This window comes from Phoca vitulina, unplaced genomic scaffold, assembly GCF_004348235.1.
Source record: "Phoca vitulina isolate PV1807 unplaced genomic scaffold, GSC_HSeal_1.0 scaffold21, whole genome shotgun sequence".
Taxonomy (NCBI): Eukaryota; Metazoa; Chordata; class Mammalia; order Carnivora; family Phocidae; genus Phoca; species Phoca vitulina.
In genome coordinates, this window is record NW_022589724.1 from 24815551 (window position 1) to 24838831 (window position 23281).

General features: G+C 55.4%; 1 protein-coding gene across 10 annotated transcripts in view; it reads left to right on the forward strand.

The window, feature by feature from the left end:
* The window catches only part of MVB12B (multivesicular body subunit 12B), a 263743-nt gene extending 245413 nt beyond the window's left edge, over nucleotides 1-18330 (forward strand). For all 10 annotated transcript variants that reach the window (XM_032418694.1, XM_032418695.1, XM_032418693.1 and 7 more), the window contains one exon: nucleotides 14791-18330. In XM_032418694.1, the coding sequence (XP_032274585.1) occupies nucleotides 14791-14877 (87 nt within the window). In that variant the 3' untranslated portion in view covers nucleotides 14878-18330. The remainder of the gene's footprint in view (nucleotides 1-14790) is intronic.
* The last annotated feature ends 4951 nt before the right edge of the window (nucleotides 18331-23281 follow it).

A 23281-nucleotide genomic window follows, 5' to 3' on the forward strand; every position in this document is an offset into this window, starting at 1 on the left:
GCTTGCTGGCCGTGTGGACCAGAGCCACCTGTCACACTGGAGGGCACATCCCGGGTGTTCGCAGGGCCGTTTACGGACCATGTAGACAGTGGAGGCAACGGGGTAGGGTGGAGAGGACACAGTTTGAGTCTGGATGCGGGGGTAGCACGCCAACTCTGCCACGTAGGATCGACCCTGGGCAGGTCCCCTGGCTCCCCCCGCCCACGGGCCTGATGGCCCCAGCCCGTGTGCCTCACTCGTCCCACAGCTGCTGCTCCTGACTTCATCGCGAGCTCCCCAGAAGCCGTGGCATGTAGCACTGGCTTGAGTTTCTTGAAAGACCCCCAAAGGAAGGTCATGTTGTAAGGTTGTGATTAAAAATCCCTCTACCTGCCGTCGGGGAGATAGCCCGGGGGGGGGGGGGCGGGAATTCTTGACAAACATGAAACCTCTCACAACTAAGAAATACTCTCAGGTGTGGGTGTTGAAAATGAACAAAGCTGTGGCTAATAAATTCCCCCGTGAATGCGGTCACTCTCCTGGCGCCGGGTGGGGATAGTAGCCTCCTTCCTGCCCAGCCTGCCCTCCAGCAGCCGTATTCCCTGCCGTCCGCGTCCGTGCCCAGCTTGGAGCAGGGCCTCTGCCGTGCACATTAGTCCGAGGCATGAGAAAGTGAGTTTCGGCTCATCTCCCCTCAGCCACGGGAGGTGACCAGTGGCAGCGATGGGGAGGCTTTCTGGCCCCGCCCCTCCCCCACGGGGCTGGGCAGCAGGAGGGTGATGGTGACACCCGGGAGGGTTGGTGGCCCTGTGAAACCCTTATTGTCCGCCCCACAGCCCAAACAAAAGCTTCTGTCTGTTCAGGAGTCAGGAAAAGTGTGATTTTGCAGCCGACCCCTGTGATGAAGCGTCTGCTCTGGGAGTGAGAAGATGGGCATATAAATATTCTCTGTCTCTGCTGCTCTTTATTTCCCTTGTAAGCGGTTGCTCCATTTCTCCATCTGATGGATTCCCCGTCACAGCCAGGGTGGGAGCACCCCAGCTCTGCAGCCCAGGCTGCAGCTTCTAAAATCATGCCAGTGTCTCCGTTCCCTTTACCATGCCTGTTTATCCTGCCTCCCCGCCCACCGCGCCACCTGCCCTGTGGCCCGGCCACCCCCAGTCTCGCCTCGCCTGCAGACCCTCCATCCCTGTCTCAAGGAATAATAGCCAAGAGACAGCGGCCTTGATTGTAGATTTCATGCTGCACACGTAACAACCTGCAAGCCTTTTAAAAATAGGAGCCAACAATGCCTATGATGAAGCGGCATCCGGCATCCGCAGTGCCTTCCAGCTCGGTGCAGAGCCATCTCCGACCTGCTGCCGACCTCCCACGGAAAACCACAATGCTCGCCCTCCCTTCCGTGGGTGCCACGCTGAAAATTCAGCCTGGCGAGGGAAGCGTCCTTAGCCCACCACGCTTCCTGGTAGGGCACACAGCCTCCATTTTCACTCGACTTTAAAGCTGAAAGACACGGGAGAGTCTAATTAGTAAAGGGACGATCTAATATTAATCACTCCCTTAAAATTGACAAGGGAGGCAGTTCATTTAACCACTTAATTGCTACAGGTTTTTATGGGCTGCTGTGTGCAGACGTATTTAATGAAGAAGTTATAAATCTAAGGGAGCTTAAAATTTTAATTTTATACCTAAATATTTTCCTTGTTCTCATGTTTGTAGTCAATCCTCAAGAGTGTAGTCACGTGGAATGTTCTTTAAATGAACATATTTGCTAACTGGCGTGATTTCAGTTTTAAAAACATTGGTTCCAGCAATTAGGCATTTTTCTCAGTTCCCAAATGACTAGAGAAATTCGTCTTGATTATAATTGCTCTTAGCCACGCATATCTAATTTGTGTCTTTTTAAGTGTTAATTAGTAAACAGTTTGAGCTGACATCTTTATGTGTTTGCGTGTTGAAAAATAGGGCTTATTGCTTATTTAGCTTGGGGCCGATTCCACTAGCATTTACGTCACGACATTGAGGTGAAATTAATGGAAACACATTTGGCAGTGCAAGGTAAAAAAAAAAATTTCGAATTCAACTTTTGGACATCCACTTTGCACGGGCTTCTTTGGCCCCCTTCAAATAGATGAGATGAGAGTAGACTTGGGACCTGCGTATGCGGGAAGAAAGTGAGGCAGAAGATTTTTGTATCAGTAATGAAATGGCAGAGTCCCAATTTTTATAAAAGCAAAATGTTCATGTCCCAGCACAATTGTTCATTCTTTCTACTTTTGGAAAGCTTTCACTGTGCTTATTAACGTTAAAGAATTTTGTGGAGGGAGAGGTCGCAAAATTTGCAGTCCCTTTGCACCATCTAGTGGTCAGGTCTTAAACTGCAACGGGAAATCAGCAGCAGCGTTCTCTCTGCCTGGATTTAACGTTTCCACCACCCAGAACCCTTTTTCTGGATTTTTCAGTAAGGATGCTGATCTGTTTTGGAAAAGAAACCTGCCTAATTTATTTGTTAAGTAAAAGTCCATTAAATAAATAGACGTGAACCTGTTCTCCCCTTTTTTAAATTGCTCAAAGGCACCGAGCTGCCACCCAAACCCTTGCACACACAGTTAGATCATTCCCGCCCAAAACAAAGAAACCTAATGAATTAGTTTAACGGATGGCCCTTCTGAAGGCACACAAGACGTGTTAGGCTTCTCTTGAAATATGGGAAGTAGCTTGGGGACCACCACTGCATAGACTCTTCGGGAGTGTGACCACACCGTAGGAACCAGCTTCGTGCCACAGGATTACTTCCATCCCCATAAATTGTAGCAGATCTCTTGGGCAGTTTATCATCTGAAGCAGCTACCCTGCCAGTCAGAATCAGTCGTTTACTATTTAGTGTTTTCCCCTTGAGTTCAAAGGTTGTATGTGTTTATAAAACTGCAAACATCACAGAAACATGTAAAGTAAAAGGTGCACACACGCACACGCGCGCGCGTTACATGGGCTCACACAGTACACAGCCTCACCTTGCTGTTCACTTCCACAACCTTCCCTATCATTTCACACAGACCTACCTTGTTCTTTTTAATGACTACATGTGGTTCCCTTTTATGATTATGCCATAATTTATTTAAGCAATCCACTATTGATTGACTTTTGAGTTGTTTCTAATTATTCGCTATTACACAGCTGCAGTATATTTCCTTGTACGTGTGTCTTTGCTCCCCTGGGTCTTTCTTTAGGAGAATATATATTATTTTGCCTTCCAAAAAGGGAGTGCGCATTCAGACCCCCCCACCCCATAGTATATGAGGGGGGTACCTGTTTCCCACATTCTCACTACGGCTGAGCATCACCAGCATCTGAAGGTGAACATTCAAATGGTTATCGGCCACTTGTATTTATTTTGCAAATCTTTTCTGTTTGTACCCTTTGCCTTATTTTTTGTTGGCTTATTTCATTTTTTTCCATTTGTTTTTAAGAATTCTTTATGCTTTTTTTTCAGATTTTATTTATTTATTTGAGAGAGAAGGAACAGTGGGGAGAGCCAGAGGGAAAGGGAGAGAGAGAAGCAGACTCCCTGCTGAGCAGGAAGCTGAAATGTGGGACTCGATCCCAGAACCCAGAGATCATGACCTGAGCCAAGGCAGACGCTTAAACGACTGAGCCAACCGGGTGCCCCTTCTTTATGCTCTTTATAACAACTTTCTCCCTGTCACATTCTCAGACACACCTTTAACCAGTGGCTTTTCTTGTTAATGATGTGTTCTGCTATACAATAGTTTTAATTTTTTCATGGGCTCTTTTGTCTTTGTTTTAACATTTTATTTGGGGCTTTGTGTCATAGAAGATTATAAGAATAATCAGTCCTGTTTTTTCCATTCTTTCACATTTTAATATATTAAAATACTAAATTCTTGGGGTGCCTGGGTGGCTCGGTCATTAAGCATCTGCCTTCGGCTCAGGTCGTGGTCCTGGGGTCCTGGGATCGAGCCCCGCATCGGGCTCCCTGCTCGGTGGGAAGCCTCCTTCTCCCTCTCCCACTCCCCCTGCTTGTGTTCCCTCTCTCACTGTGTCTCTCTCTGTCAAATAAATAAAATCTTTTAAAAAATAAAACAATTCTTTTCAACTACTAAATCCATCTGAAATTTATTAGAAGAATTAGAACCAGCCTTATTTTCTCCCATGGCATTAGCCAGTTTTTTAACACTGATTGGAATACTTTCTTCAGTGAATTTTTTTATTTTATTTTATTTATTTATTTGACAGAGAGACATAGCGAGAGCAGGAACACAAGCAGGGGGAGTGGGAGAGGGAGAAGCAGGCTTCCCGCCGAGCAGGGAGCCCGATGCGGGGCTCAATCCCAGGACCCTGGGATCATGACCTGAGCCGAAGGCAGACACTTAATGACTGAGCCACCCAGGTGCCCCTCTTCAGTGAATTTTAAATGCTGTCTTTATCATATTATTCTATTATGTAAGTGGGTCAATGGACATTTCTCTTAACTCTGTTCTTCTGTTTTTATATTATTGCCACACTGTTTTGAACCTTATAGTTCTATGATAAGCTTTAATATATGATAGAGTTCTCCCTTTATAACCCCTCAATTTTTCTAATTATACTCATGTGATTATTCTTCCAGCTTCATTAGAGAACCTCTGGTGGGGGGAGGGGTTTCCAGAAACTGTTCTAAGTGTTTTATTGTAACCGCACTGACTACATAGATCAACAGAGGAGTGATTTTAGATGAAGAGTCCCCACCCCGAGGCTGGTCTCTGTCACCACGCCGAGCAGAACTGATGACCCCACACGCTGCTTCTCAGGTTCTTCTCGGTGTTTGATGTTTTTGCGGCTCTTGTGAATGGCTCTTTTCTGACGTTGTATTTCCCGACATTTCTATATCAAGAACCTGTGGGCTTCTCACTGACTTCTTTGACTGTTTCTGATGGGTGTTCAGTTGCTTTCCTCTGGGGTCCCTGGCAGGCAGTTCTGCCGCCAGCAGACCCCGACGGGGCCTCCTTCCAAGGTCTGCACCTCACCCGCCGTCTTCAGGCCACCGCGCCACCTCGGCTCACCTGTGCGTTAATAGAGGTTTCTCATTTCAACGTTAACCCATAATGCCGCGTTTGGGCTTGTTATATATAGACACGTCTCTCTCTCTCTTTTTTTTTATCCTGCTAAGGAATTAACCATCTATTTCTATTTTTCTGTTTTTTATCAGGAATGGATGGTGGCTTTTGACAAATGTCTTTTAATCATCTATTGAGATGATCATGTATTTTCTCCATGGGCATATTAATATGCTAGATTATATTAATAGAGTTCCTAATTCTGAGAGTCTCCGAGCCCGCCACCCCCCACCACCCCTGGGGTCCTGCCAGCGGCAGCATCCCCCGCAGCAGCCCCCACTCAGCCCGCTCCCGTGGGGGCCCCGGACATTCATCACAGAGATGAGAGAAGCAAGCTGAGCTGGTGGCAAGGAAGCTGCGGCGGAGATGATGTTTGGAAATCTTTATGGCAGCATCACCTGCCCCGGTTGCCCTCGTGAGCTGTGCACGCGCTCATGCAACCCCAAGTCAAGATGACGAGGTGGTCTTCTGCAAGTCCTTTCACGAAAGGATTTTTCTCTCTTCATGTTTTGGGAACTCTGATCCCCCAAGTTTTAAAGTAATATTCCCCCCACACACCAAAACTGAACTCTGAGAAGGTTGCCTGTCATGCAGGTAAAAAGCATGAAGACGAGAGAAAGACTAGGGAGAACGCTTTCCCAGAGTGACCACTTCCCTCATCTTCCAGTGCTGGAAAGTGGTGGTGTTTTAAATATTTCCTACAAATAGCCTAGGGCAGGGAAAGTACACATATCCATTTTTTTAAGGTAATACCCAGGTGAGCTCCGAAATGCTGATCCAATGAGAGGAAAGCCCCACAGCTGCTTGCGGACATAGAAATGGTGTTTTCAGCAGCAAAGGCACCATCCGCGGCCATGCCCACAGCAGAGCAAGCAGGCTGGACGCACAGGTGCCCGCCAGGCCGCTGGCCCTGCAGTGAGCGAGGGGCCGGGGACAAGCAAGACACCTCTGTGTCCTCACCACACGGCAGTCTTCAGTCCCACCACGAAATCGGCTTTTCCCCCATTTTCCTTAAAATTGCCCAACCTTCTCAGTCTCTTTCACTCTCCTACTTTTGGTAGTCATGGGTGCAAGGAATATTTCACTTTCTTGCTTACTTTGTCCCCACCACCCCACACACTCACAAAATACAGTCACAGTGATAACATGGCAGTTGACACTGCCCAGTTGGGCAGTTTCTAGGGAGTGGTGGGAGTGTGGCACATTGGAAAGTACATGCCCTCTCTAAAGGAAGCAAGAATGAACATCCAGAATTGCCACAGCCCCCTATTTTTTTTCCAGTAAAAGCTGGAGAATGTTGGCATTTTATGCAGTCTCTCAACTTTTCAGTGTTTATTTTGAAACACCCCACAGGCCAACACTGTATGAACCTCCAGCTTGCACATGGTGTGTGTGTGTGTGGAGATACAAACACAAATCACATTGACTCATAATCTTCCATTGACAGGGGTGATGCGGACAAGCACTGGGCTTTGGACTTTACATGCATGAGTTAAATACCACAAGACTTAGGACCAATCCCACCATCATGCTCAGAGGGCTTGGAGAAGTCAGAAAACCCAGGGCTGGACCAACTGCTGCTTCCACAAAAGACTGAAAATCAGAATAACCTGCTATCTGCCTCAGAACGTAGCCCTAAGCTAGCTGCTTTCTCTCCTTTGCACTGAGCTGTGCCCAGAGACTGATCTGTCCCTTCATTCACCCATCCTGCACCATCCATCCATCCACCCACCCACCGACCCATCCATTTATCCACCCACCCACCCACCCATCCATTTATCCACCCACCCATCCATCCATCCGTCCATCCACCTATCCATCCATCCGTCCATCCTTCCATCCGTCCACCCACCCACCTATCCGTCCATCCGTCCATCCACCCACCCAGCCATCCGTCCACCCACCCACCCACCCACCCATCCATCCATCCACCCACCCACCCACCCATCCATCCACCCACCCGTCCATCCATCCACCCACCCACCCGTCCATCCATCCGTCCATCCGTCCACCCACCCGTCCATCCACCCACCCACCCACCCATCCATCCACCCACCCACCTATCCATCCGTCCATCCGTCCATCCATCCATCCATCCATTCTAGGCCATGGACTCCACCAGGCTCTGGAGCTACAGAAATGGCTGTGGCCCCTCCTGACCACACACTTAGGAGGATATGTGGAGTGTTGGGGAGGCCCAGGGGGTTGGGATGAATTCTTCCCAGGGGAGGAGGGAACATGTCCCAGAACAAGTGCCCCTTTAGCTGGGCCTTAAAGGACAATAGGGTTTAGCCATTGAAGGGAGAAAGTGTCCTAGGGAAAACAGCATTCGGAAAGGCACAAAGGCGTGACTGGGCCGACCCATTTAGGACTCGGTGCTGGGCAGGGAGGGAGGAGAGGTCCAGGAGCTGTGCATGGGGAAAGGTCTCTGCAGAACGCACTCAAACCTCACTCTGGAGGAGGGGAGGGCCTGGCGCTGTGCCATAGGGAAGGGATGTGGGAGTCACTGCGCCGCTCCCAGAAGCTCTCCGACGCTCCTCTGTCTGGGTCCTAGCGGGAAGGTGCTTTGTGAGCTGAGGGTGCCTGGGGGGGGGGGGCTCTCCCGACACTGAGCCCAGGAGGCAAGCTCATGGTTATCACCACCCCCTCCAGGGAGTCCCAGGCTTAGAGCAGCAAACGGGGGAGGGCTGGGTGCTGAGGATCCCTGAAAGGGACCTGGATGCCCCAGAGCAGAAAGACCCAGGGGCTGAATCAGCAGAAGGCTGTGAAAGTAATGAATTAAGCAGCTGCTTTTGGAGCCCCTCTCTGGGCTGGCACTGTGCCGGGTCCAGTGCGCAGACAGACGCGGTTCCCGCGGAGCAGGTGGGTCTTGGAGGGGCCCTTCTTCAGACCGTCATTTAGAGAGGGACCCAGCAGTGGGCCTGGGTGGGGCTCGGGGCCCCGACTCGGGGTTACTTCTCGCAGATGAGAGCCCAGGAACCCAATGGGAAAGCTGGAATGGAAACCGAAGCGGCTTCCCTGAGGGCCTGCAGGAGCCACGCCGACCCCTCTGTGAGCTGCATGGGACCCGAGCATCCGTATCTGACTGTGGCATTGAAGACGCCTCCCTGCTGTCCCCTGACCCCCTGTGGCATTGAAAGGCTGCTCAGCCTCTCAGAGCCCCGGTTTGCCCACCTGGGGTGGAAAGAGCAATACCAGCTTCACGGGGCATACAGATTTGTTCCCAGCACCCCGACTCAGGACATGGCATGTCCTGCCGCCCCTGTCACCTTATTAGTGGCCACCGGGGTCATGGGCTGTAGCCCGTGAACCCTGAGCTCCAGGCCTGTTCTCCCCAGCTCCGGGGTGTTCTAGAACCTCCCTGTGGAATGGGGAGGGCAGTCTTGGCATCCCCCATGTTCCCCCTGTGCCCCCAGTGTGCACGTGGACAGACCTCCTCCAGGTCAAGCGATTCGTCGTGCTTGTTAGGACCCCAGTGCTTCCCCCAGTCACTCAGTGTTTCCAATATCTCTGTGGCATCATAGTCCCAAGTATGGAACAAGGACTCCCGGGCTTGTCCAATGAGGCGTTGGTCCTCAGTCTCCCCTTCGGGAGCTTGAAGGGGTGGACGTATTCAAATCAGCTGGACGGGCCTCCCCTGGTGCACAGACAAGGCTGCCCTTTGGGGATGCGAGGCCCTTCTGTGCCCACTCCTCACTGGGGCACCGGCTTTTTCCTCCCCTGGGGGCTGAGTTCCAGCAGCCAGGCTTCTTCAGAGGGGAGGACATGGAGCCCTCGAGTGAGGAGTGGAGGCTTCCCGTAGCTGAAATCCTGGAGCGGTTAAGCCGTGGGTGACGAGCAGAGCCCATGTCAAGGCTGGGGCTGTGGGAACTAGAGCAGTGCAGGATGGGCTTGGGAGGGCAGGGCCACTAAGAACCTCCTCCACCTTCCTGACTGTGTGGGGCCAGGCCCATCTGCCTGCCCGGGGGACCCTCTGTGACTGCCGAAGCCCACCCTTCAGTGTCCATTCACCCCTGAACCAGACTTCTTGTTCACCTAAATCTTGGCCCCTTTACCTCCCCCCGACCTGTTCTCCCCTGGCCAGGCCTCTGAGGCCCAGCCTGGCCGTTCTAGGCCTGCTCTTAACACATCCTTCCAGGCTCTTCCGTGATCCACCCCAGTGCCAACTTACGTTGACTCATTGGCTCACACCTGTCATTCTGCCCCCACCTCCGAGCTGTACCTGCATGAGAAGTGGGTGCAGACCCTTGCCTGTCCCCCACCCTTGGGACGCCTGTGGGCCTAGTCCAGCTTTGCCCTGGCTCTCTCCAGACCTTTGGGAAGTCTGATCCTGCCCCAGGTCTCAGCTTCCGTATCTGCAAAGCTTAGGCGCTGGAAATAATCCCTTACTGCCCTTTCTCCTCTGGAGCCTCTGATTTGATCGTTGCCAGACCCAGGAAGGGAGGGTATATGTTTGCCCTTTTTGCCCGCTGCAGATCTTCCTCAACTTACAATGGGGTGACCCCCCCCAATAAATCCATCATGAGTGGAAAGCAACTGTAAACTGAAAATGCATTTAATACACCTAACTTACCGAACAGCACAGCTTAGCTTGGCCTACCTTAAACTCCCAGAACACGTCCAGTAACCCACAGTTGGGCAGAAGCATCCAACACAAAGCCTATTTTATAATGAAATGTTGGCTATCTCGTGTACTTTATTGAATACCATACTAAAAGTGGAAAACAGGATGGTCGTATGGGGACAGCATGGCCTTCAGCATGTCCGTCGTGAACCCTCGTGGTCGCGTGGCTCCCTGGGGGCTACGGCTGCCGAGCATCGCAAGACTGTGTCCAATTCAAAATCTGAGGTGTGGTTTATCGCTTTCGCAGGGTCGTAAAGTCGAAACATCGTAAATCGGGGACCGTCTGTATTGTAGTTGGTAAAAGTTTCCAGGCAGTGGTTCTCCCTTGCCCAACCAGGAAGATCTCCTGGGTGTTTTGGAAAATGCCGCCCTGCCATGCCTGGTGAACCAGAACCACCCCACCCCAGACAGGGCCCGGGCACCCGTGGCTTGGTTAAAACCCTTGACTCTGATGCATCAGGAGGACTGGGTTTTTCAGGCGAATCGTCTCAGGTGATCCTCACACCTTCGTGGGTTGACGAGGGTTTGATGGGCCCCTTCGTGCCAGTGAGGCTGGGTGGAGGCAAGTTTGCCTCCACCGTGAAGCTGGAAGCTGGGATCCGCATGTCCCACTGACCAGGACGATGGCCCCGCTGGGCCTCACGCCCCGTAGCTAGAGAGGCCCGATGCATCAGTTGCAGGATCTCCCAGACGGAGGCACGCTGTGGTCCCTGGGCCCCAGGAAAGCTCCAGAGAGAGCTCCTGACAGTGACATCTCTTTCCTGGAGAGACCGCCAGGCCCGGCTGCTGTGATGGCAGGTGTCCACCAGAGGGCGCCATGGCCCGGCGCCGCTCAGCTGGGCTCCGCTCTGCGAACCCAAATGCTTTTTAATTGAAAATTTTTTTAATTCAAAAAGGATTTGCTGTTTGTACGCGAGTGCAGGTTTTCCTTATGCAGGAGACTAATGTCTTGAGTAAACAGATCCGGGCCCAAATCCACCTTCAAAGGTACTCGCTGTTTGCCCAAGGGAGTGAAAGGCCTTCCAGAAGCGGCCCTAGTCTCTTGGGCAAACACTTTGGGGCCAGCAATCCCAGGCAGAAGACAGTGTCTGTGGGAAGGGTTATCCGCAGCCTAAGGGGGATTATGTCTGGGGACATATGTTGAAATTTCATTTGGGGAGTTAGAGAAAACAAGAGGTTGGGGGTGGGAGGGTAATGCTTTTCTCCAGCCAAGATAACCTAAAAAGGGAAAGCTCCCAAGGGTAGGAGTGGGGGGACAGCAATCTGTGCACTGCGCCGAGTCCTGGCCCTCTGGAGGGGGGAGGGGCGGGCGCAGGCTGTGAATCCGGAAAAGGCAGCATACTCGGGACTTCTCGCTGCTTCATTGGAGAGGTGCCTTCTGTCTGCTGCCCCCGGGCAGGCATCTCCCAGGCATGGCCTCAGGGCAGCCAAAGTAAAGCCCGCCAGCTCCCCCCGCCCTAATGTCTCTAGCCCTCTGCTTTCTGCCCACTCCCACCCACATCCACTCCTGCGTCCCCTTGGTTGGGCCACAGAACTGTCTGAACTGGTCCCCAGAACAGCAGCGGCAGGTCACCTAGGAGTTGGTTGGAAATGCAGAATCCTGGGCCCCACCCCAGGCCTTCTGAGTCAGAATCTGCCTTTTACCAGGACCTCCAGGGACTTCTGCGCAGTAAAGGTTGATCAACCCGCCCCAGCACTTGCCCTGGGTGCCCCCCTCCCCACCCCTGAGGGGCGGCCGCACCCACCACTTGCCCTGGGTGCCCCCCTCCCCACCCCTGAGGGGCGGCCGCACCCACCACACTGGCAGCTCTCCAACCTTCCCCAACTGAGTCTGCTCTCCTCCCTGGCCCACTCCCCCAGGTCCTCCACCCCAAGTGCCAGGCCTGTCCTCACCCTCTGAGCCTGTGCGCATCTCCTAAAACCTCTCTCTATCGTCACTCCAGCTACCCTTGCCCCCCACCCCCGCATCCCCAGTGCTTCCAGTTCCCAACCTTTTGTCCCTGGTTCCATCTCTCCCCAGCCAGGCAGCTACCCCAGAGCCACAGGCAGAAATGCACTCATGTTCTCCCCCAACCCCCCCTTCCTCCTGTGTTGCCCAGTTGGGTTAGCAGTGCTGACATGCCCCTGCCCTACTGCCCTCGTGGGGCTCTTGCCCGACCCTGGGGCCTAGCATGGGGTGAAGACTGTGGTGGGTGCTGATGGAGCCCAGGGAACCTTTCCTGCCATGATGCACCCGAGCAGCCACCAGGTGGCGGTATTGTCCCAGACTTTGCCCGGAGGCCGCCTCCTCTGGGGCTGCTCCACTGGGCCAGCCTCCTGGAGCTGGAGTCCAGCCGTGGCCCGTGCCCTGGTCATCGGGGAGCAGGTTGGGAGCTGCTTTGTTAGAGTTTCTCAGGTAGCCAGCAAATGTGTCTGGTGACAGCAGTGTGCGGGGTCTGCTCTCCTCCCTGGCCCACTCCCCCAGGTCCTCCACCCCAAGTGCCAGGCCTGTCCTCACCCTCTGAGCCTGTGCGCATCTCCTAAAACCTCTCTCCATCGTCACTCCAGCTACCCTTGCCCCCCACCCCCGCATCCCCAGTGCTTCCAGTTCCCAACCTTTTGTCCCTGGTTCCATCTCTCGCCCCATCCCCACAGCCAGCCCTGGGAGCGGACTGTGATCCCACTTTTTTATTGAGGTATAATTGACATAGAACATTAGTTTCAGGTGTACAATATAATCCATATTTGTATATATTGCAAAATGATCATAACATGTCTAGTTAACGTCTGTCACCATGGTTACAAAATTTTCAACCTTTAAGATTTACTCTTAGCAACTTCCCAAGATGCAATGCAATATTAATGGTTGTCAGCCAGCTGTATGTGCATCCCCCGGACCCATTTTACAACTGAATCTGTACTTTCGACCCCCCTCCCCGGGCAACCCCCAGTCTGTTCTCTGTACCTGTAAGTATGGGGGGGTTAGATTCCACATATAAGTGAGGTCACATGGTCTTTGTCTTTCTCGGACTTACTGCGCTTCACATAATGCCTTCAAGGTCCATCCATGCTGTTGCAAACGGCAAGATTTCTTTTTTTATGGCTGAATAAGATCCCATTGTAGCTCTACGCCGCGTCTTCTTCATCCCTTCACCTGTCGTCCGACATCTGTTGGAGATAATGCTGCAGTGAACGTGGGGCTGCAGGTATCTTTTTGAGTTAGTGTTTTTGTTTTGTTTGGATAAATTCCCAGAAGAGGAATTGCTGAGTCCTAGGGGAGTTCTAGTTCTAATTTTGTGAGGATCCTCCATACCGTGTTTCACGCTGGCTGCACCCGTTTGCATTCCCAGCAGGCCCAAGGGTCCCCCTTTCTCCACATCCTCACCAACGCTTGTTATTTCTGACCGTGGCTGAGGTTCAGAGAGGAGCACAGACCTACCTGAGGTCACCTTCCAAAGTCAAGTCCTTCCCTCCCGCCCCTTCTGGTGATAGACGACCGTCCTGTGTCGCCGGGGCCGCTTGAGGCTGTTCACGCCTGTGGTTCACACAGGGACAGGATGGGGCTCAGCCCCGGTCTGCGTCTGTCTGTGCTGGGCCAGCCCCGTGGGGCCCTCAGGGGGGGCGGCTGAGGACAGTGCTGGGCAGCCGGGTCTGCTGGCTGCCGCCTCACCATTTCCACTTGAGGGGGAAAACCCTCAAAGGTCTGTAGCTGCCCCTCATTCTTGACCGACCACTAAAGCCCTCAGCGCTTAGCTGTTCTCCTGTGGCAGGCAACATCCCTGGGGGCGGGGGGGGGGGGCAGCCAGGCTTCCTGTCACCCCCCCCCCACCCCGTGTCCCTGAGGAAATAGCTTCCTCAACCAGGGCAGCTCTACTTTGCTCTGCTTACAGGGAGGAGCCCTTTTTAGGGCAATTCTACTGCTAAAAAGTCTGGATAGGATTTAAAACGTTTAACCACCATTGACCTCATCTAAGCTTCTGGTTCCTAAAGCCCTGGGACCACAGGCTGCTGTGGCATAGTGTGCCAGGCCCTGCCCCCGACCCCACGGCCCAGCTCTGCTGCAGGGCCCCCCTCGCCTGTGCCCGCTCTTCCGCCGGCCCACCAGCCCCACATTTGGACGGTGCCAACCGCAGGCGGCCCCCCTTCCCCAACAGAGGTACTTGCCTTTGAATTTCCATCAGACTCGGAACCTACCTTTACATGTTTCCATGACCTAGAGTCAGGTAAGCTTCAGTCTGCAGCATGAGGTGGGACAGGGGACAGGTGTGCCCCTCCAGGGACCGCCCTGGTCCAGGCTGGGTGGCCGGTGTGGGGTGCTGCCCTCTTGGAGCCTCGGGCCCTCGTCAGTTGAGGACAGTCACACACCCTTCAGGGAGCGGCGCTGGGAACTCAGGAGAGTACACGCACGTGTGGGGTGCTGCCCCCCATCCCCTGGGGTCACCTAGCATGTCAGCAGGCGTGCCAGGAGGCACCGAGTCCAAGGGTCCCCTGGGCCTGGTGGCTGTGGCTGGCCTCAGGTCAGGTGGGGGATGGAGTTGCAGGGCGGTCCTTTACCTTGCCTGTGACCCCTCTCCGGCAGGCAGCCTGGCCCACGGTCAGCCCGTGCTTCGGGCACCACGGTCCCTCCTTAACGGTGAGCAGAGCAGGGACTGATCACAAGCTGGGGGGGCCACCTGCAGCCGCAGAGGTGTGTGTCTCCACATCCCCCACCCCCGCACGCTGCACCCAGAGGGCGCCCATTTCTGTGCGCGCATGCTCGGCAAGGTGACACCGGGGCCCCCCACGGGCCAGGCCTGAGGCCTAGAGGGCGCCCATTTCTGTGCGCGCATGCTCGGCCAGGTGGCACCGGGGCCCCCCACGGGCCAGGCCTGAGGCCTAGAGGGCGCCCATTTCTGTGCGCGCATGCTCGGCCAGGTGGCCCCGGGGCCCCCCACGGGCCAGGCCTGAGGCCTAGAGGGCGCCCATTTCTGTGCGCGCATGCTCGGCCAGGTGGCCCCGGGGCCCCCCACAGGCCAGGCCTGAGGCCTGGGAGTGCTTCTCTCTGCTGTTCTCCCGCACTGACCCTGCTGCTCTGTCCTCTCGCTCCTCCAGTATGAATACAGCTTCCGCACGGAGCAGAGCGCTGCGGCCCGGCTCCCGCCCAGCCCCACTCGGTGTCAGCAGATCCCCCAGTCCTGAGGGGCCGGCCACCACCCTGGCCCCGTGGGGAGAAGACGCGGCTGCCCAGACTACTAAGCACCCCTCCCTCGCCCAGGCCCTCCTGCCCGCCCACCGTGGGGCTCATCCGGGAGACCCTGGGCAGCTGGGCTGTGGCCTCCGCTTGCCTGACGGACAGCCCCGCCTCCCTGGCGACACTCTTCATAATCTGGACTAATCTGTGTGTGCTGTAGTGACCAGCGGCTCCTAACGTGTCTGTGTGACGACCAGCCCTCCCACGAACAACCCTACCCCACCGCGGGAGTCACCCCTGAGGGCCCCGCGCACTTGCTGGAGCTGCCCAGTGACGCCTTGGGCCCCCTTTCCTCCCGACTGTTGCCTGCCACGACGCTATCCGGTTCCTTCTGGAAGCCCCGGGGCCGGTGGCAGCTGTGCACAGCCCCCTCCGGGCCTCACCGCGGGCCCCAGACGCGGGGCTGCCGTGGAACAAGTCCCTCCCGCCAACAGCAGCAAGCGCCCTGCGCATTTCACGGCGACGTGGACGACACATGGAAGAAGCCCGTCGTCCCCAAGTGGCCCCGAGCCTGGGTCCCTGCCCCAGTGGTGGCCCCACTGAGGTGGGGGAACAGCCGCCCGGCTGCCCACACAGGGGACTTGCCTTCTGGGCGAGAAGGCGGAGGGACCTGGTGCTTGCTCGGAGGCGAGTCTCGCTGCCCAGGACACTGTGCTCACCCCCCACACCCCCCGTTCCTCCCAAAGGGCTCATCTCTGCAATGCCCACGTGCCAACTGCCATGCCAGCCGCCTCAGCCCAGGGACGGGCCCGCCGCGGGTGAGGAGCCGCTCAGCCAGTGCCCAGCCCCAGAGGGACACGGGGACGGGGTCAGCCTGCTCCTCAGAGCCCGACTCCATCGTGATGTGCTCCGCAAACAGCAACAGTTGTTTCAGGAAGTCCACGTGAGCCAGGCCACCGAACTGGGGCCAGCGTGGACACGTCTGCCACGACCAGCCAGTGGACGCACGGGCACTTCTCACCATGCCGGCTGCCGCCGTCCCTGGGGACTCGGGCCCTCCCCGCAGTGGCCTGCCTGGTCTAGCTCTCAGGATTGGTCCTGAATTAGTTCCACAGAATGTTGGTCTCTCCCCTCTTGGGGGGTCCCCAGATGGTGGGAGCTTTGGACGTGTGTCTGGAGGCTGGGGGGGGGGGGCATGGAGAGCAGGAAGGGTCCCTCACCACGAAGGGAGCCCAGGAGAGCCATGGCCGGGGATGGACCCCACCTCCCTGGGGCTCCTGGGATGGCTCGTGGTGGCCGGGGCACAACAGGCCAGCACCGTGAGGAGGGTGGCCGCTGGCTAAGGAGTAGGGCAGACAAAAATACCTCATGTACCTTTATGGGCCCCACCATCTCCAGCAGCTCCACCCGCCCACCTGGGTCACCCATGGATCATTCGATACCTCCTGATCTCTGTGCGTTAGGGAAGTGGTCGCCTCTCCCTGCCCGCGCCCGGACCTGAGCACATCCCTGGTGGGGCCGGCCTTCCTGGGCCTCCCACACAGCAGAGTGGCAGGAAAATGCAGGTAGTGGGTGGAACCCCAGGGGGCCACAGGCTGGAGCCAGCAGTCCATCGGAGGACCCTTGGGGATTGGTGCTTAACCAGGAGAGGAGAGAGCTCTTGAACTGGTCTCAGATGTCCCCACTGAAATTAGCTAGTCATCTTTCTGGGCATCGGAGCCCCGTGGGGCCCAGAGGACCCGGGTCTGCTGCTGCTTTTTGGATGGGTGGCTGGTCCAGAACCAAGTGACCCGTGTGACCTGAAGCCCAACCGAGAGGGGCAACTGATAACTCCTCTTCACTTGGTCACAGCCTGATTGTGAGATGGTCATCTGACAGCGCCTGGTGGCCCGTCTGACAACCGGGCATTTTAGCAGAGAGGTCCAGAGACGTGCGCGCGGGAGCCCGAGTCCAGGCGCACGAAGGCGGAGGGAGGGTGGCTATCCGGAGAGGAGGAGGGGGCGCGACCTCCCGAGCCCCCAGGCCGTCCTGCAGATAGGGGACGGACCAAGAGCGAGGCGGGGCTGGGGGCCACCAGGAAGAGGGCAGAGCGGCTGGGCTTGGACAGGCTGTGCCACCTCCACCACCTCGTAGACAGAAGCCACGTGTGACAGTGACCGTTTGTACCCCTGAGCCCCCCCTTAGACAAGTTAGACAGTGACCGGGGTAGATTGCAGGCTGCTCCTTGCCCTCTTTCCTGGCCGCCTGAGAGGTGGGGGGGCAAGCGAGCGTGTGACAGTAGGCTGGGGGAGGGGGGCGCGTGGGGGCGCGTGCGGACCCCTGGCTCGTGCCTGGGAGCGTTTCTGCACCAGCCTGGCCCTCGGCCCCCCAGCAAGCCCTGCTGCCGTCCCCCCTCAGAAAGACTAACCAGAGCACAGCTTCCCTGTTGTCTTTCCTCTTCCCTCTGAAAATTCAGTCTCCCTCCAAAGCCCTTGGGAATGGCACAAAGGTAACAAGGAGTAAGTCGTTGGCTTCATGTCCACTCGCAAATTTGTTTCAAGGCTTTTTCCCCACCCCGAGTCCAGGAACTAATCCGGGCCACGACCTCTTCCGCTTGGGGGGCTGGGAGCCCCGGTGGCGACGCACCCCAGCCGCCTCCCTCGCTGGAAGTCCAGACTGCCGCCCCCCACACTCCCCTGCCCGGTGTCCTGCGGGACACCCTCCGGGGGCAGGCGACAGCAAGGACTCACCCGCACCAAAGCCCCTGCTCCTTGCCAGGCCCTAGGCCGGCACTTCAAGCACATTTTCTCCTGTTGTTCCCCTTAAAGAACACACACCCAGAAGCGGATGTCCGTTGCTCCTTGGGGCAGCGGAGGCCCGTCCGCGGGCACGGAGCGGGCACGGGGCAGAGCCGGAATCTGGAGCCGAGTCTCGTCTCGCAGCCGCCCCGTCACAAGCACATGTCCAGTAAAGACTTCCCAGCGCCACCAGCCACGCTGGTTCTAGCATGATCGGCCACCGCTGCATGGCGCCATGGTGCTCAGCGTGGGGCAGGAGCCCACCTGCCCGCTCGCTCCACCCCGGCCAGGGCCCCCCCGGACACCCGGGAGCCTGAGGGCCAAGCAGGTGCGTGCCTGTGGGGGCCAGAAGCCGAGCTCGTTTGACTCGGTTCAGTGTCAGCTGTGCCCTCGGGCCATGGAGGGGGTGGCCGGGCTCCTTCCCCACCCAAGCAGCCTGGCACCCCTGGGTCGGCCCCTCTTTCTTCGCCCCTTGTGAATGCGGCCCGGGAGCGGCCGTCGCCCCCCTGTGCTCCCAGCAGAAGGCGTGGGAGCTGCCCTGGGGCCGCCCGCTGTGCACTCGCCCTAGGAACGATGTCCTTACCGTATTTATTTGAGGTGACTCTTGTATTTGGCAAAGGGAAGTTCACTGTGTGATTGTCTGTCTTAATATAATTTGTTAAATAAATGTTTGTTTTAACCTTTTCCCGGCCTGTTGCTGTGCTACCTGAGTGAGGCCAGAGTCCCTCGGGGGGCTCCAGGCCCCAGCGCCCGGCCCAGCTCCTCGCAGACGCTGGCGGGGCCCGCCGAGAGCCACCACCGGGCCTCCCAGCCTCCAGAAAGCACTGGTGGCCTTCTCTGCCCCCGTTGAGTTGAGAGACCGGGGTACAAGCCAGAGGAGTTCAGGAGGGCAAAGCAAGCCCTGCCCTTCTCTGGGAACAGCCCTCAGGAATGCTCCTTGCAGGCGAAAACCCCCGTCACCATGAAAGCACGTGAACCACGTGCACTGCAACAGGCCGCCAGCAAGGAATGCAGGGGTGCGCTTTCATGTGCGCCGGGCTCAGAGCCGGCGGGCTGCTCGGGAGGACATGCGGCCCCCACGGTCTCAGTCCTGTCCCGACTGCTCACCTGCGTGCAAGATGCCCCTCCGAGCACCAGGGAAGGGACCAAAGGGCCGCAGGACACGGCCCGGGTCTCCTTGCGAAGCCCCGTCAGTTCAGGTTTCACTGTCAAAGCTCTGCCTCCTTTAGAAGTGACCTTTGCATTTTTGGGTTAGACGTCAGAGTCTGAGCTGTCACTGCCTCCAGCCCTGTTTATGCCACACTCAGAATGGGGCCACCTTTAGCTCAGCTCTCATGAGGACCAGGAGAGCCCCCAAAGTGTCCGTGCCTCCAGCCCAGGACGCCCACCTCTGGCAGCTCTCGGGAGAAAGGGAAAGCAGCCCAGAGAATTCCATGAGAAACCCACAAACACACTCAACGTGGAGTTTGAAGAGCTAGATTCAGATTCTGGCTCTGCCACTGCCTGCCCATGTGGCCTTCAGCCAGTTACCCAGCACCCCCAGAAGGGGGCCACCGCCTCCCTCCGTGGCTTGCCCCGGGAAGATGGGATGAGGATGCCCGCAGGGCACTGAGCATAAGCAGAGACCAAGGGACACGCCAGGTCTTTGGGGCCAGGCTTCTGTGTGGCCGTCCACACCATTGAGTCCCTACAAGTGCTGGGTCTCAGGGGAGTGCAGGTGATGGCCTCCGGCACCCAGGACACAGAGTCTGTTTGCAAGAGGCCTCATGCTCTGCTCGGGAAGGCAGACAAATGGATCCCCCGGGGCCCCGGGGGAGGCACCTCACTGGCCTTTGGGCAGCAAGAAACCAAAATCTACTCACAGCAGCCTAGGCCAGGGCAGGGTTCATGGCCAGATCCGGCGCCCGTTTCTCCTGTTCTTGCCCATGTCGCCTCACCTGCCTCCACCTGGCCACCTGCTTCCCGTCCTCACACACTCTGGCCTTCCCTCCCATGTGCTCTCTATGCCAGCACACAACGCACATGCACTCATGCGTCCACAGGCCACTCAAGTTTATGTGTCCGTTCAGAAGATCCAAAGGCGACAGTCCCAGGGCAGATTCTGATTGGTCAGCCTGGGTCAGGTGACCCCTCTGGCCCCGGGCAGCTCAGGTCCTGGGGGCAGGGGAGTGTGTGATCATAACGTATCTGGGGCAGGTCTAGATTTATTCAGACCCTCGACAGACATCTCCCCATTGACAGGGGAGCGAGGGCCTGGAGGGGGAGGAGGGGCAGCCCTGCCCAGGGAGACAAAGAAATCCTCCAACAGCAGATCTGTGCCATGGGGAGAAGCCACTGAGGTGGACGGAGCATCATTCATCCTCCCATCCATCTATCCGTCCATCCCCTCACACCATGTGTTAGGAGCACCTTCCGTGTGTAGGGCCTGAGCCCAGCACTGGGGACTCAGCAGCGACCCAACACCACGGACATCCCTGTCCTCACAGAGCTGACAGTCTAGCCTGTCCCACTCTACCCCCCACATCCTCTCCACCATGTCTCTCCCACTTCTCCCCCTGCTTCTGCTTGTGTGTTCCTAGCCACCCCGGCTCATCCCTACAGCTCTGGGCTCGCTGAGCCCCACCCTGACCTCTCCCTCTCCTGCATCCTCCCTGCTGCTGCCTGTGGGGCAGGGGGCAGCCTGGGTCTTCCACTGTGCTTAGTTGGGTCACAGGCCAATCTCCCTGCGCTCCAGCAGCCACCAGGGAGCGCCACCTGGGTGTTACACCTTGACCTCAGCACATCCCAAGCCCAGTGTACCATCTCCCCCCTCAAGCCCCAAACTGCTCCACTTCTCCTGACTCCCTGTCCTGGAACAGGCCCCCCATCTCCTGCAGAGGTGCCCCCACCACCACCTGGAGCCATCTGTGATCACCCCTTTTCCCGCTGGATAGTTCGCCCATCTAAATTTGTGCTCAAACTCAGCCACTACTTTCTCTTCTGGCTGCTCCTTTCCCAATTCTGCCCCTTGACACGTTTCACCTGGATTACAGCATCAGCCCCTTAACCATTCCTGCCCCCCAACCCCCCGCCTCCAGGGTCTTCCTCTCCCATCCATCTGCCTCAGAGTCACCCAACGGGGCTCCTCCACTTAAAATGCTTCACCCCTTACCCTAAGAACAAGATCGAAGCCCCTGAGGTTTCCCAACACCACCTTTCTCAGTCTGACCCCTCCTCCTGTCCCAGCCTCACCTCCTGCAAATCTCTCTGATGGATTATTTATGATTTCGCATACTCTAAACTCTACTTCCTTGCCTTTGCGTATGCTATTCCCTCTACCTAGAATGCTTTTCCCTCATTTTTCTGCCTGGTCAAGCCCTGCTCATCCTCTAAGACTCTGCTCATACACCTCCTATGTAATGTCCTGCCTGATCCCTTGGAGTCAAAGCTAACGTTCCTCCCCTTCAAGCCACTCCACACCTTGTACACTGGAACCACTGACCCAGTGGCAATACTGCAGCCCTTTGGAAGGCAGCTATGCTAACCACTATACCACCAACGCAATACTGCAGCCCTTTGATTCCTTCATTAGATGATCTGCTCCCGAAGGAAGGGGTACAGGTCTCATTTAGGACACCTTCCCCCATAGCCACACACATATGCAAATCAAGCACCTAGCATAGGCCTAGAATAAAAAACAGGCATGAGCAAATGCTCCTTGAATGAATTCCTCAAAGCAGGTGGGGAGACAGGTGGGCTGGACTCCACTGCTGAGCAGCCCAAGAAGAATGGGCCCCAGTGGCACCTGCTGCAATGCTTGTGACCACCCCAGGGACTGTGATGACCAGCAGCAGCCCTCCCTGGACAAGTCCTGATGCTGGCCCCAAAGAGGCCAGAGACCAGAGTGAGAACTGGTCCCTCACCTGGCCCATCTCTGAAGCCACGGCATCCAATAAGATCCATAATGGGTGTGTGGCAGGAAGATGAATGGCCACGGGCTGCTGGTTCTCCACCTCAAGCCCAACTTATGGGGCTGCCACAAAAAGAAAGAAGAAGATCAATGGATCACAGGAACTAGGAGGGGCTTGGTTTTGGGGAAGAGCAGCAGACCAGAGGGAAAGATGGCCAATGCCACAGATGAGAGATGACATGGGGAAGCAATTTGCTGGCTATGCTCATTCATAACACACACACACACACACACACACACACGTTGCCCCGGGTGGGTCATTTCATCCTTTCCCCACCAAAACAGCAGCTCAGCTGACCCCTGAGCTCCCTCCTCCCCTCACCCCCACCTTGGGCCAGGTAAGTGCAACCAGAGACATAAGTCTTAGAACAAGTGGTGCTGGGAAGAGGTCTTGGCCATTTCCATGAGGGTCTGGATCTCCTGAAGGGGGAGGGCACATAGGCAGATGTTGGCACAGTTGAACACCTAAGGCACATCCATCCCCCCGTCTTCCTCTGGAGGGAGCACAAAGTTTCATGACCTTAACTGCATAATAGAACCACCTAGAGAGTTTTCAAAACTTCCTGTGCCCAGACCACACCTAGATCCGTGAAAACAGAGTCTCTGGAGGAGGACCCATGAGTCAGTCTTCTTCATTCTCCCAGGTGATGCCAATGTACAGCTGAGATTAAGAACCACCAAGCTGTGGGCTTTAACCACATCCCTCAGTTACATGTTACCAGCAATGAAGCTTAGAGTCCCCAGGAATAAATCCACAGGAAAAAAACAGACTCCAGAAGAGCTGGTCCACCAAAAGGAAGACAAGACACTGACCAACCAACACCAGAAGAACAGTCCAGACAGAACATGAATTTAATATAAACAAAAACTATCCCCCCGAGAGAGAGGAGGACACTGAAAACATTAGGGTCTTATTCAAAACAACCTGCCCCTGCCCATCATGAAACACTAACAGGCCAGAGAGGAAAAGAAACCGATAAATCAACAATTACACTTGAAGATTTTACTCTGCCTCTCCTAGAAACTAGCCAAATTGATAAAACATGAGCAATTACAAGGCAAGCATGACCCTGATACCAAAACCAGACAAAGACACCACAAGAAAATTACAAACCAATATCCCTGGTCAACACAGATGCAAAAGTCCTTAACAAAACATTAGCAAACTGATTTCAACAATGCACTACAAGGATCATGTATGATGATCCAAGTGGGATTTATTCTAGGAATGCAAAGATGGTTCAATATCCATAAATCAATCAATACTACACCACATTAACAAAACAAAGGATAAAATAGATGCAGAAAAAGCATTGGACAAAATTCAACATCCATTTATGATAAAAAAAAAAAACTCTTAACAAAGTGGGTATAAAGGGAATGGACCTATACGTTCCTATACCTATACATTCTCTATACCATAATAATGGCTTTATAGGACAAGCTCATGGCTGACATACTCAATGGTGAAGAGCTTTCAGGGACAGGAGCTAAACAAGGATGCCCACTCTCACCACTTTTATTCAACATAGTATCAGAAGTCCTAGCCAGAGCAATTAGGCAATAAAGAGAAATAAAATACATCCAAATTGGGAAGAAAGAAGTTGTCATTATTTGCAGACAACATGATACAATAGAAAACCCTAAAGACTCCACCAAAAAACTGTTAGAATAAATGAATTCAGT